This window comes from Palaemon carinicauda, chromosome 40 (genome assembly GCF_036898095.1).
Source record: "Palaemon carinicauda isolate YSFRI2023 chromosome 40, ASM3689809v2, whole genome shotgun sequence".
NCBI lineage: Eukaryota > Metazoa > Arthropoda > Malacostraca > Decapoda > Palaemonidae > Palaemon > Palaemon carinicauda.
Window position 1 is genome coordinate 18,392,545 of NC_090764.1, and position 15,506 is coordinate 18,408,050.

General features: G+C 45.4%; 1 protein-coding gene across 1 annotated transcript in view; it reads left to right on the top strand.

Moving 5' to 3' along the window:
- The window catches only part of mdy (midway), a 100,995-nt gene that overhangs the window by 67,448 nt on the left and 18,041 nt on the right, over positions 1-15,506 (top strand). Inside the window, exon 3 of the mRNA XM_068363389.1 lies at positions 14,780-14,796. Within this exon, the coding sequence (XP_068219490.1) occupies positions 14,780-14,796 (17 nt within the window). The remainder of the gene's footprint in view (positions 1-14,779; positions 14,797-15,506) is intronic.

A 15,506-nucleotide genomic window follows, 5' to 3' on the forward strand; every position in this document is an offset into this window, starting at 1 on the left:
TTTACTTAGCAGCTAATACCTACAAGTTTCATTACTCTACAATTAAAAGTTTGGCAGGGAGCTGTTCACAAACAAACTCACACACACACAAATGGGTGCAAAATCATAACCTCCTTCCAACTTTGTTGGCAGAGTTAATTAGTGTTGTGGAACATTCACTTCCTCTCCATTTAATTAAGAGTGTCATTTGGCTTTATTAAAACTCGTTTGCTTCTTGATCAACTTCTTTCATTTAGGAAGCCATTGAAGGATTGTTTTATATACAATACAAAAAATTTGAAAAAAGAAAATTTGATATTTTGATTTTTTTCAAAGTATCTTCTTAATGTATAGAAGACACTTTCAGTTATTATTTTTCAATTATAATTTTTTTTATTTAAAGTTATTTTCTAGATTGAACGCAGTAAAGTTCTTTATCTTTTCATGTTTGAATGGCAAAAATTGATCAATATTATAAAATTATTGTACAGTATGCAATATTTATCCCGAATTTTCAAGTTTTGAGAAAACGGACTTCAAAAATTTTTTCGTAGAGATTTATTAAATAGACCTTAGTATGTATAAGTATAAGCTTATAGCAGTAATTTTCCTCAACACTAGGGATCATAAGGACATATTCATCATTTTTCAGGGATGGTTACTGTCCTGTGGAGAGTCCCTTCATTTAGAGAGACATAATATACACTACATGTATGAAATGCACATACATGAGAATCGTAGTTACATAATATACTTTCATTTTTCATCATAGTCATAACATTAAAATTTTGAATATAGAGACAGGAAGCTAAAGAAGTACAAAGAACATTCGTGCAGAAAATATTTATTTATGCCGGCCATATCGAATACTGTATAAGAAAACTGATAATCTAGTCCTTGGGAAATCCTAGAAAATGGTGTAATTTATCTTTATGGGATACTGAAATAGATTGCTTTCCATGAAATTAGAAGAAAAAGTAGATAAATATGTACCTAGGTCAGAAATTGGTTGCGTACATGACCTGGTGCTTGTGCAATTACAGTGAGCCCTCGCTACTTCGCGGTTCGACCATCGCGGATTCACCACTTCGCGGATTTTTTTCATAACCCATATATATAAACATATCGCGGATTTTCCGGAAATTTCGAAAATACCGCGATATATGAAGACCCCAAATACGATATTTCGTTACCTGTAATTCCATTAATACTGTAATTAGTAATATCTGCTCTTACTGATTGTTCATTGCATTACATATGACATATAATTCAGTACAGAAAGAAATAAAACACGAAAAGAGAATGTGATCATACGATAATTCAGTATACAGTACGTAGTAAAATTAAATTGAACATGAAACGCAAATCAGATGCAGTCATACCGTATTAGAATGGTGTAAGGCTGCTGATGGCTACTACTGTACTACAAATGTAATGGATGTGCATCTTTTCCATGAATCTTTTGTATGTATACGTACGTAGTACTGCATCCAATAATATTCTTTGTTGCAAAAATCACATCTCGAATAAGCGTACATATCCTACAACAAAACAAGCGTAAAATAGCGTACGTAAAGCTGTATACGTAGGGTACCTTGTATTTGAATTGGTAACTACTACGTAGCATATAAGACGGATTGTGATTGGTTCAAGCGCTGATAGATGACGAATCAGAATCCAAGTTTTGTAATCTAGCCTGTGATTGGTGTTTTGACCGCTTCTCCAACCTCCAGCATCTTTTCGCGGCGACTTTGTTTGCCGCTCTCTCGCCGTGTAGATGCTGCTACGTTATTGTGAACTTCTGCTAAGGCTGGTAGTGAGCCTAAACGCCACCGAAAGATGATGACGATTGCTGAGAAGGTGACGCTTCTCGATATGTTAAGAGAAGGCAGAAGTTACGCGGCCGCTGCTCGCCATTTTGGAGTGAACGAATCCACCGTTCGCTACATCAAGAAGGACGAGGCGAACATTAGAAAGACGGCTACCATCACCTTTAGCAGATCAGCGAAGCGAGTCCTTACCACGCGTAATAAAACGATCGTACGCATGGAAGGTGCTTTAGCAGTGTGGATTGCCGACTGCCGGAAGAACATAGCCTTGAATACGAACACCATCCGAACCAAGGCTTTGAGCTTGTATGAGAATTTTGCGGCAAAGGAACCTCAAGACAACGATGGCGACCATGCTGAAGAAGAAGATGATGTAGATGAACCTCAACCAGGAACATCCACTGATTCCCAGCCTCAGAAACAACGTTTTTCCGCCAGCAAAGGATGGTTCGCGAAGTTTCAGAAACGCTTTGGCCTGAAAAGTGTTTCCCTGCATGGCGAGGTTGCTTCCGCTGACACTGCCGCTGCTGAAACTTACGAGAATGAGATGTTCAAGATCATTATCGCTGAAGGTGGATACAAGCCAGAACAAGTGTTTAATATGGATGAGACCGGCTTGTTTTGGAAGAGAATGCCGTCGCGAACTTTCCTGTTCAAAGAGGAAGCCAAAGCCTCTGGCTTTAAAGCATTCAAGGATCGCGTTACCCTCGTGATGTGTGGCAATGCTGCTGGATTTTTGCTTAAGCCGGGGCTTATTTACAAGTCGAAAAATCCTCGCGCTTTGAAAAATAAAAATAAGAATCTCCTTCCCGTGTACTGGATGCATAATCAAAAAGCATGGATTACGAAGATGCTGACCTCCAACTGGTTCTACCAGTGTTTTATCCCGCAAGTCAGTAAATATCTCTTAGAGAAGGGCTTGCCATTCAAGATCCTTCTCCTTATGGATAACGCTGGTGGACACGCAACTGACCTGTCGCATGAGGACATTCAAGTTGAGTTCCTGCCACCCAACACCACGTCATTAATTCAACCGATGGACCAGGGGATTATCAGGGCGTTCAAGGCCCTCTACACGAAGAATACCTTGGCGGACCTCGTTGCGTGTGTGGATGCTGCCCAAGAAGATGAAGATGAAAATTTCAATTTGAAGGCGTACTGGCGGAAGTACACAATAGCCACGTGCCTGCAGAACATTCAGAAGGCACTGCAAGAAATCAAACCTGCAACCGTTAATGCGAGCTGGAAGAAGTTGTGGCCCCAGATTGTTTACGACGACGAGGGATTTACACCGTCTGAAATTCAACACTCTGCAATACGCAAATCTGTGCAGTTGGCTGCGATAATTGGAGGTGACGGGTTTGGCGACATGACGACTGAAGACGTCGATGAGTTGTTGGACTGCCATTCCCAGCCTCTAACTGACGCAGACCTAGAAGACCTGACGAAATCGGCCAGTGAAGAAGACAGTGAAACGCAGGAAGAGACCCAAGAAAATGTCGAAGAAACGGGCTTAACATTAGAACGGCTTGCCAAGTTCTGCAACCATGCAAAGGAGTTGAAAGAAATGTCGCAAGAGTGGGACGAGGATATGGTTCGGTCTATGCAATTCTACAACAAGATCGATGACGACATGACTCCCTACAGGATGCTCTTCGAGCGAAAAAAGAAAGAGTGGCAGCAACTTCCGATCACAATGTTCTTCCAGCCCCGCAAAAAAGAGCCAGTTCCTCCTGCTACTACGCCTTCGGAAGAAATTGAAGAAGTGTCCCAGGAAGAAGTTGAAGAGGTGTCCCAGGAAAAGACACCTCCGTCTGAAGAGACGTAAAATACTATCATTAGCTGCACAGTAGAAGACATCATCAGCTTCATCATCATCATTTCTACTGTGCAGCAAATTCATCGCCATCATCATTCAAGTTTTTCTTCAACTTCTTTCGTGGTGAGTACAGTAACAATCTTTATTTTTTACTTTAATATTCTAACATTTTAATATTTGTGCCTGTTTTAGTTTAGTATGCATTAAGTTAAAAGGAAAGTTTTAAAAGTCTGAATATACATGTTATAACCTATCATATTTTTTTGTTTAAAATTTACATTTACGTACGTAAAACAATCTCTCTCTCTCTCTCTCTCTCTCTCTCTCTCTCTCTCTCTCTCTCGTAAATTGTTTTCCTGCTTTGCTACGTATGTACTGTATGATTTTATATAGATACGGTAAATAATATTTGTAATAACATATTTTCTAAAAGCTTTTACTGTAATATCAATATTTATCACTTTCATCATGCGCGTTAAATGCCTTTGTTTGTTTACTGAGCGTACTTTATGACGCCGCCGATTCAGGCGGCGTCATAAAGAAAAACATTTCATTTGGAAGTCCTAAGAAAAATTATGTAAAACATTGGTAATAACAAAATCAACATACTGTACTGAATAATCAATATAATCGATGCAAAAACTAACCTATACACAGATGTGTAAATGCGTTTGTTTCTTCATTATGATCAGAGATAAACGTAAACAAAACATTGGTTGCCATTTTTTATCGTGCTTTTTGGCGTGTTTAGGAAACGCATGATATAAAATCGCCTTTAATATTTGTGCCTGTTTTAGTTTAGGGTACTGTAGTACAGTACATGCATTGAGTGTTCTGTACATTAAAGGGTAGTTTGTTAACAGTACTGTACTACGTACAAGGGAAGGTTTTAAAAGTCTGAATATACATGTTAAATAAATACGTAAATATGGTGTCACTACTTCGCGGATTTTCACCTATCGCGGTCGGGTCTGGAACCTATCTACCGCGATAAACGAGGGCTCACTGTACACAAAAAGGACTTTTTTTTTGCAATAAAATATTTTTTTTTTATTTAAAAGACTATTTCAACGTGAAATATAGACATTCTCTCAGCCGATTCCAACAGGGGGTCGTGAGTCACACTTCATAATACAAGGAATTTTTCCATGTAATTTATCCACATCATACAGTAGTGCCATGTTATAAAAAATAGTACGTTCGATGACCTGACTTACGTATATAATGAAATTTATTGATAATAGTGTACAGTGAACCCTCGCTACTTCGCGGTTCGACCATCGCGGATTCACCACTTCGCGGGTTTTTTCCATAACCCATATATATATACATATCGCGGATTTTCCGGAAAATTCGAAAATACCGCGAAATCTGAAGACAACCAAATACGATATTTTGTTACCTGTAATTCCATTAATACTGTAATTAGTAATATCTGCTCTTACTGATTGTTCATTGCATTACATATGATATATAATTCAGCACAGAAAGAAATAAAACACGAAAAGAGAATGTGATCATACGATAATACAGTACTGTATACAGTACGTAGTAAAATTAAATCGAACATGAAACGCAAATCAGATGCAGTCATACCATATTAGAATGGTGTAAGGCTGCTGATGGCTACTACTGTACTACAAATGTAATGGATGTGCTTCTTTTCCATGAATCTTTTGTATGTATACGTACGTAGTACTGCATCCAATAATATTCTTTGTTGCAAAAATCACATTTCGAATAAGCGTACGAGAGAGAGAGACACACACACATCCTACAACAAAAGCGTAAAATAGCGTACGTAAAGCTGTATTATTATTATTGTTATTATTATTATTATTGTTGTTGTTGTTAATAAAATTATTATTGTTATTATTATTATCATTATTATTATTATTACTGTATTACTGTATTATCATACGATAATTCAGTACTGTATACAGTACGTAGTAAAATTAAATCGAACATGAAACGCAAATCAGATGCAGTCATACAATATTAGAATGGTGTAAGGCTGCTGATGGCTACTACTGTACGTACAGTACTACAAATGTAATGGATGTGCTTCTTTTCCATGAATCTTTTGTATGTATACGTACGTAGTACAGTACTGTATCCAATAATATTCTTTGTTGCAAAAATCACATTTCGAATAAGCGTACGAGAGAGAGAGAGAGAGAGAGAGAGAGAGAGAGAGAGAGAGAGAGAGAGAGAGAGAGACACACACACACACACACACACACATCCTACAAAAGAATAAAATACTGTAGCATACGTAAAGCTATTAAATATTGTTATTATTGTTGTTGTAGTTGTTAATAAAATTATGATTGTTATTATTATTATCATTATTATTATTATTATTACAGTACTGTACTGTATTATTATCATTATTTATTATTATTATTATTAATACGTACGTACGGTATGCGCGGGGTATCTTGTATGAGTTGGTAACCTACGCATCATATACTGTAAGACGGGTTGTGATTGGTTCAAGCGCTGATAGATGACGAATCAGAACTCAAGTTTTGTTATCTAGCCTGTGATTGGTGTTTTGCCATCATCTCCAGCTTCCAGCATCTAGGTTCTCGCGGGCCCGGGTCGTCCACTCTCTGTTCCCGCGTATCGCTGAGTAGACGTTCTTAAGTTTGTGAATCTGTGCTGTGTGCGACCTTTTTAAGTTGAACTTTTTGTCAAATCCTACTGTACAATGGCTCCCAAGCGTTCTGCGTCTACTAAGGCTGGTAGTGAGCCTAAACGCCACCGAAGGATGATGACGATAGCTGAGAAGGTTACGCTTCTCAATATGTTAAAAGATGGTAGAAGTTACGCGTCCGCAGCCCGCCATTTTGGGATCAACGAATCTACTGTTCGCTATATCAAGAAGGACGAGGCGAACATTAGAAAGACGGCTGCAATCACCTTTAGCAGATCAGCGAAGCGAGTCGTTACAACGCGTAATAAAACGATCGTACGCATGGAAGGTGCTTTAGCTGTGTGGATTGCCGACTGCCGGAAGAAGAACATAGCCTTGGATACGAACACCATCCAAACAAAGGCTTTGAGCTTGTATCAGAATTTTGCTGCAAAGGAACCTCAAGACGACGATGGCGACCATGCTGAAGAAGATGATGATGCAGATGATCCTCAACCAGGGACATCCACTGATTCCCAGCCTCAGAAACGTTTTTCCGCCAGCAAAGGATGGTTCGCGAAGTTTCAGAAACGCTTCGCCCTGAAAAGCGTTTCCCTGCATGGGGAGTCTGCTTCGGCTGACACTGCCGCTGCTGAAACTTACGTGAACCAGACGTTTAAGAATATTATCGCCGAAGGTGGATACAAGCCGGAACAAGTCTTTAATATGGATGAGACCGGCTTGTTTTTTTAAGAGAATGCCGTCGCGAACTTTCCTGTTCAAAGAGGAAGCCAAAGCCTCTGGCTTTAAAGCATTCAAGGATCGCGTTACCCTCGTGATGTGTGGCAATGCTGTTGGATTTTTGCTAAAGCCGGGGCTTATTTATAAGTCGAAAAATCCTCGCGCTTTGAAAAATAAAAATAAGAATCTCCTTCCCGTGTACTGGATGCATAATCAAAAAGCATGGATTACGAAGATGCTGACCTCCAACTGGTTCCATCAGTGTTTTATCCCGCAAGTCAGCAAATATCTCTTAGAGAAGGGCTTGCCATTCAAGATCCTTCTCCTTATGGATAACGCTGGTGGACACGCAACTGACCTGTCGCATGAGGGCATTCAGGTTGAGTTCCTGCCACCCAACACCACGTCATTAATTCAACCGATGGACCAGGGGGTTATCAGGGCGTTCAAGGCCCTCTACACGAAGAACACCTTGGCGGACCTCGTTGCATGTGTGGATGCTGCCCAAGATGATGAGGATGAAGATTTTAACTTGAAGGCGTACTGGCGGCAGTACACCATAGCCACGTGCCTGCAGAATATTCAGAAGGCACTTCAAGAGATGAAACCTGCAACTGTGAATGCGAGCTGGAAGAAGTTGTGGCCCCAGATTGTTTACGACGACGAGGGATTTACACCTGCTGAAATCCAACACTGCAGTACGCAAATCTGTGCAGTTGGCTGCCATAATTGGAGGTGACGGGTTTGGCGACATGACGACTGAAGACGTCGACGAGTTGTTGGACTGCCATTCCCAGCCCCTAACTGACGCAGACCTCGAAGACCTGACGAAATCGGCAAGCGAAGAAGAGAGTGAAACCCAGGAAGAGACCCAAGAAAGTGTTGAAGAAACGGGCTTAACATTAGAACGGCTTGCCAAGGCCTGCAACCATGCGAAGGAGTTGAAAGAAATGTTGCAAGAGTGGGACGAGGATATGGTTCGCTCGATGCAATTCTGCAACAAGGTTGATGACATAATGACTCCCTACAAAATGCTCTTAGATCGAAAAAAGAAGCAGCGGCAACAACTTCCGATCACAATGTTCTTCCAGCCTCGCAAAAAAGAGCCAGTTCCTCCTGCTAGTACGACTTCGGAAGAAATTGAAGAAGTTTCCCAGGAAGAAGTTGAAGAGGTGTCCCAGGAAAAGACACCTCCGTCTGAAGAGACGTAAAATACTACCTGGCTGCACAGTAGAACACATCATCAGCTTCATCATCATCATTTCTACTGTGCAGCAAATTCATCGCCATCATCATTCAAGTTTTTCTTCAACTTCTTTCGTGGTGAGTACAGTAACAATCTTTATTTTTTACTTTAATATTCTCACATTCTAAAACTGTATTTGTGCCTGTTTTATAGTTTAGTACTGTACGTACTGTATGCATCAAGTTAAAGGGAAGGTTTTAAAAGTCTACATGTTGTAACCTATCATATTTTTTTTGTTTAAAATTTACATTTACGTACGTAAAACAATATCTCTCTCTCCTCTCTCTCTCTCTCTCTCTCTCTCTCTCTCTCTCTCTCTCTCTCTCTCTCTCTCTCTCTCTCTCTCTCTCTCTCTCGTAAATTGATTTTTTATGTTTAAAATTTACTTGTTCCGTAACCGAAATACAAACCACGCTATTTACAAAGGGTTATTACTTTTAGCGTAGCTGAAATGGCGAGCCATTAGAATTTAACGAGGGTGTATTACCCCCGCGCTAGTTAGCGGGGGGGTAGGGGAGTGGTAGCTAGCTACCCCTCCTCCCCCTCACACACAGGTGAATACTCACTTTCACTTTTGGCTCGGACTGTGACAGACGTCTCTGTCTTGGTCCTCGCTTGGCAGCCATTGTCTGTTTTGTCTTTACTTAATCGCTTACTTTTCTTTTACTCAATATATATGTAAACATGTTTTCATGTTTGTATATATATTTGAGTATAGAAATAAGTAAGTTTCCTTTTCAGATGTGTGTGTGTAGTGTACGATATCTACGTGGAGGCCTCGGCAGTTAGGCCACCACGGCCTAATTTTATGGGTTGCGATCGAGTTTGACTTCGGTCTTTCTCTCTCTCTCTCTCTTGAGGTCGTTCACCCTTTTACTATGTTTTACTACGCCCTTGTAGCTTCCTTCCCGTGTGGGTGGGGTTGCTACGCCGTACATTTTGTTTCAATTAGTTTATGAATCTAATTGTAGTTGTTAATTTTTCAGCTTGTAGAACGATTCCTTTCGGGGTTTTCGTTTTTTTCTTTAGTGTTCATTCATTTTTAAATTACATAATTACATAGTTACATAATTATAATTGTTATAATTCTGTTTTGGTTACAGCTCTCCTTCCGCGAGTGTAAGTGGTTGTGAGGGCACGTGCCTGTTGTGTAATTCTTGTTCCTTTTCCTCGGGATTCCTCTTCGGAGCCTTCCCGGGGGAATGAATGTGTACTAATATTATTTGTTTTTATTTTTTTACAGTTACCGATCTAGTTCGTTTCTGTAATATAGCAACGGTGTGAGCTGTCTGGTTGAGTCCTGGGGATTCGGCTGTTGCTGCCTCCCCCCTTGTATTGTCGTCAGGGGCGTGTCTCCTTCTACTGGTAGTACTCCCGTGTCGACGGACAGCTCTCCAGTTCATTTTAGAACAGTCAGGAGGCTTGCCTCCTTGGGCGGATAACTTTCCTTCCGAGGGAAGTTTTTTCCTCCTCATCGCACCACCCTGAACGATCGCCCTCTTGCGGATGCTGATCACCATCGCACCCTTTCACGCGATCATTCACCTGCGCATGCTGCTCGCCATCGCACAACCCTGAACGATTGCCCGCTTACGCATGCTGCTCCTCATCGCACCACCCTGAACGATCGCCCTCTTGCGGATGCTGATCACCATCGCACCCTTTCACGCGATCATTCACCTGCGCATGCTGCTCGCCATCGCACAACCCTGAACGATTGCCCGCTTACGCATGCTGCTCCTCATCGCACCACCCTGAACGATCGCCCTCTTGCGGATGCTGATCACCATCGCACCCTTTCACGCGATCATTCACCTGCGCATGCTGCTCGCCATCGCACAACCCTGAACGATTGCCCGCTTACGCATGCTGCTCCTCATCGCACCACCCTGAACGATCGCCCTCTTGCGGATGCTGATCACCATCGCACCCTATCACGCGATCATTCACCTACACATGCTGCTCGCCATCGCTTACCGCCAGCGATCTTCTTCACCTACGCGGCAGCACGATCCCTCGCCGTCACGCCCATTCGCCTGCGCGCCCGCGCGATCGCTCGCCTGCGCGCCCGCGCGATCGCTCGCCCGCGCGATCGCTCGCCTGCGCGCCCGCGCGATCGCTCGCCTGCGCGCCCCGCGCGATCGCTCGCCTGCGCGCCCGCGCGATCGCTCGCCTGCGCGCCCTCGCGACCGCTCGCCTGCGCGCCCGCGCGACCACTCGCCTGTGCGCCCGCGCGACCATTCGCCTTTGCGCGACTGTTCGCCCTCGCGCGACCATAGTTCGCGGCGAATTCCACAGCCGGTGGTAGCAGCAGGGACGCGTGCTCCTAGGCGGCACTCGGGATCACCTCCATCCAAGCACAGGTTGGTAGTGCAGGACGAAGACAGGTCAGTACAGCATTCTTCCCACCTTCTTTTCAGGCAGGAACCGTCGTGTCCTCTCCAAAGGATCGCCCGATCCCTTTCACCTTAGCGAGGATTTCGGACTCTGTGTCCTTGGAGCAGCAGACATGGTTTGATCCGCTGGCACGGGCGTTAATGAGGTTTATGAAACCAGCACTCACCGGCCAGGGTAACAAACCAGCGGCTGTCTCTCCTACGCTGAAGAGAAAGAGAGGAGTGGACTTCGTGGTGACTTCCCCCAGGGCGAAGTTGGTTCCCAAGAGGTCGGTCTCGAGGGTCCCCTCTCCTGCACGAGTACTCTCTCCTTCTCCCGCCCTGGAAGGATTTTTGGCGGGGGGGCTTTCCGTTGAAGATTTCTCCATCGGACAAGGGGTGACTGCTTACCTCTTCCTCTGGGAGCTTACCAGGTTCTTTCCCTCCTCGGTTACGGCCCGAGGTTTGGTTCAAGGAAGCTACAGGAAGATCAAGGGTACTTTCCTCCTCTCGAGCTCAGGCACCTTGGCCTTTCGTCGTTAAGTATCTACTTGCGGACAAGCTCGATGTTGTACCATCTGGACGCGCTGACTGAAGGCTTCATTCGGGTGTCTCATCTGTGGAGGTCAACGACCTCAGACACCCTTCCATCCTTGAGAAGAGTTTTGTCTTTGCCCAAGGACAGAGACTTAGACGTCTGCTGTGCGGAGTAAATCGACTTCCGGTTTCACTCCTCCAAGGCGCTTTCTTCCAGACTCTGCAGGGCTCCAGCTCCCTTTTCTTTCAACCACGTCGGCCCAAGTTATCGGCTACGACAACTGGGACAAGGTGTCCAATTGCAGTTTCCTCCTGTCAGGAACAGATGGCACGGGAGACTCCCCCGGGGGGGCATAGTCCTAAAAGGAGTTCACGAACTCTAGGATTGCAGGTTTTTTCGCTGGGAGGATGCTTAAGGTTACTCATCTGAATGACAGCTTCCCGATGCCCATTCCCGCACAATCTCTGTGAGTAGCCAAGGATATCGCGCCTGCCGTCTCTGTCAGCGAATTCAGTGTCTCTGAACCTCTATGCCATAGCATCAGCAGAGTTGCCCGGTTGGGCAGAATGATCCATACCTTAGGCGAAGGTCTTCCTTAGGATCATCGACGGCTTCACCCCCGGCCCCCTCAGTCGATCCTTTCTTGTAAGGAAGGATCTGAGAGGGGATGTCCATAGTCGACCTCTCAGCCCTGATCAAGTTTGTCGAACAAACTTCGGCCAGCGTAGACCAGCAGAATCGATCAGACTGGTAACGAGGCGACAGGACTCCTTTAACCCTGGATCGGAAGGACGGGTACTTTCAGTTTCCATTCCATCCATCTTCCAGGGTGCTCGTCGAATTCAGCCTAAACTGCAAGTATTCCTGCTTATGATGCAGTGTGGCTATCCCGCCGTGGCATAGCAGGTTTGTTTCCCCAGAGAACTCTCCCTGCCTTCCTCTTGGCCGCTCAGGTGCAGACTTCCGCCTCCTCTGCTGTTTGGAGGGCTGGTCAACTCCGGTAGGCTCGGGTTTCGACCTTCTTCAGCGCCGGGAAAAGCTTCCGAATGCTGACCATGAGTGTGGGCTCATGGTATTTTGCTTGGAGCCTTCTCTTCCTCTGCCTCAACATCTGGAGTATCTGGCCATGATATTGAGTCAACCGCCTTACCACGTTGGAAACCCCGCTTCTCGTCCGTCCAGCGAGGTTAAGCAACGTCGGTACTTGGATGGGTGACCACCTGGGGACGCCAGATTCTGTTACCACATCCTCCGAGCCTTCCTTTCGGTTCACCGTGGCAAGACTGAGGAGAGTCGCAGTACCTGTTCTCAGTCAAGCAGAGTTTTCAGCCCTACTTTGGAACGTTTCCTAGTTCTTCTTTCCTCATTGACCCGTTTATAGTCCGAACGGTCGCCTCAGGATAAGTTCCATGTGGGGCGATCCAAGTTCCGGTGGCTTCAGGCAATGTTTAACCGGACTCCCTGGCCCTATGGGACCAGCGGAACTATTAAACCTACAATGGGTGTTGACCTATGGAGCCTCTTGATGGTAGTGGATATTCTCGTCCTTTCCCCACATTCTTGATGCGGTTCTCGGACTCGTCAAAGGAAAGGGGGGGGGGCATGTTCCGGTCCAGGCCTATGGTCAAGACCTGAAGGATACCTCTCCATCATTCAGGCAGGCTTAAGGGCCTTAGTCTGGCCCCTCTTCAGATCCTACCGCTCCTGCCAAGTCGCCCCGTTGCGTGTCGACTTCATGCTAACCAGCAGGGGACGCATTTTCACACCTTCACATCTTGCAGTAGAGATATCGGGATGATTGAGATTCTCTCAATTCCACCATCGGCTCTCTCATTCCAGGCAGGGGAATGTTTCTCTCAGACTATCCGAGCAGAGCCTCATAGAGAGAGTGTACCTAGGGGTCTTTGACCTTGGGTAACCAGCAAGTGCTGGTCTGGGGGACCTGATCGCGACAGCTTGGAACCTCAAGCTTCCGCTAGTTTTCCCCCCAGTCTCAGACCCCGAGACTCTGGCAAGATGCATTCCGGTGATGGTGGGACAACTTCGACGCCTGCGTCTTCCCTCCTTTTTGTCTGCGGACAATGGGTCTCAACAAAACCAGGTTGTCTGTCAACCTTTCAATGGGAGAGCTCCACTGGGACTATGTGCAGAACGGTTTCTGGACCCTCTGCTTCCCCTGACGGAACTCCCGGGAGAGCTTCTCCCACGGCGCAGACTACTCAAGCAACCACACTGCGACATCTCTCCCGAACCGGGGCGTCGCTTCGGCTTCATGCCTGGAGACACTACGCTTCCTCCTCTAGAAGAGACAACCCGCTACAGTCGCGGTACGGAGGTCGCGTCATCTGCGATAGTCATCCACAGGGGTCTCCCAGGCAAAGTGAAGAGTCTAAGGTGGTGGGTGCCGTGGGAGATATACCTCTTCCCGTGAGGCCTCTTCTCCAGCAATAACGGTCTTATTGCCTTTCGGCGGGAGGAAACTCCTTTCCGCTCTTGGCAATGAAGCCTGTCGCTCAGCCTTTCCCTGACCTTCAGGCTTAAAGGAATAACTTTTTCCTGCCCGCTGGATCTATCCTCGCTCATGCGAAGCTACGATCGTCCCTGCCCTAGTCGGAGGAAGACCTCCAACTTGGAGCATGGCTCGGACTTTTAGTCCTTTAAGAGATCTTCTCAAGACCCTTTTACGACAGGCCTCGGATTGTATTCCGCCCTGGGTCTTCTGCTCACTCTGGCCACGGCCAGTGTGTAAGCAATCTTCTTGGTCTCTTACTACTCCCCCCCTTTCTAAGGAAGAGGGGAAGGCAACATTCAGGCTCGCTCCTGAGTTGTTGGCTAGACTCAGAATCTGTGGGTCCCGACCCTTCGGTCCGATTCATTCAAGATTTTGAGTCTCCATTCTGTGTCTGATGTCCCAAGACCTTCTCTTTCTTGCCAGTACAGGAATCGAGAGGTTAGCGCTGGGAACAGCTGCAGTTTGGCCTCAGTTGCAGCCGATTTGGGAACACAAGGAGGACATGGGGGGAGAGTCACCAGTATATCAGCCCGGACTCAAGGACATTCATCTCGACCTGTCTTCAGACCCTCCCCCGTCACGTCGCCCTACAGCACGATGTTGGATACATCGCAACGTCCCTCGCCTTCGAGTAATACTACTCTGTGACGCAGGTGCTACAAGCTGGAGTCTGGAAGCGTCTGATGACCTTCGCAGCCCGCTTCCTGCAGGGCGTGACCCACAGGAGTCTCGATACGTTTTCTATCGCTCTGTGGTGGCTACACAACAGCTGGTCTAACCTCAGGCTCCTTTTTGGACAGGTAGCAGAAGGTTGAGGGCATTGTTATCAGGTTTTAGTCTGCATGAACGAAAGAAGTATGTCTGGCCCTTACTTCTTTCTTCATCATCCCCTCTACGGGGAAGCAGCATCCTGGTCTCTGCATAGCTGACCTCGAACCTCTGCAGGTAAACCATGCTTCCTTGTGTTCCGAGTATTGAGTCAATACTGTCGCGTCCCCCATACCCTGACGAGGTGGTATTGGGAACGTCTTAACCCAGAGTTCCTTCTGGAACTCCAGGTCAACTGCCTAAGACGGGTCACACTTCTTCCTTCACACACAAGCTTACATAGGCCACATGGTTCCTTGCGGTGCAAGGAACTTGTGAGGTGCAGGGACTCCTTTTCTCGAGTGCGACTCACTCGGATTCTGAGTCCCCGGGTAAAGCCAAAGCCAGTATGGCTGGGGACTTTCCACCCTTCCTAAGGGATAAGTCACCCTTTGTAAATAGCGTGGTTTGTATTTCGGTTACGGAACAAATGACAAATTCGAAGATAATTTGTATTTTTCCTAACCATACAAACCTTAGCTATTTACACATATTTGCCCGCCAGCCCTGTCCCCCAAGACAAGTCCTACCTCTAAGTGAAAGTGAGTATTCACCTGTGTGTGAGGGGGAGGAGGGGTAGCTAGCTACCACTCCCCTACCCCCCCGCTAACTAGCGCGGGGGTAATACACCCTCGTTAAATTCTAATGGCTCGCCATTTCAGCTACGCTAAAAGTAATAACCCTTTGTAAATAGCTAAGGTTTGTATGGTTAGGAAAAATACAAATTATCTTCGAATTTGTCATATTTACTGTACGTACGTAAAACAATCTCTCTCTCTCTCTCTCTCTCTCTCTCTCTCTCTCTCTCTCGTAAATTGTTTTCCTGCTTTGCTACGTACAATACTGTATGTACTGTACAGTACTGTATGATTTTATATAGATACGGTAAATTATATTTGTAAGGTAACATATTTTGTAAATGCTTTTACTGTAAATACTGTACTGTATCATTATTTATCACT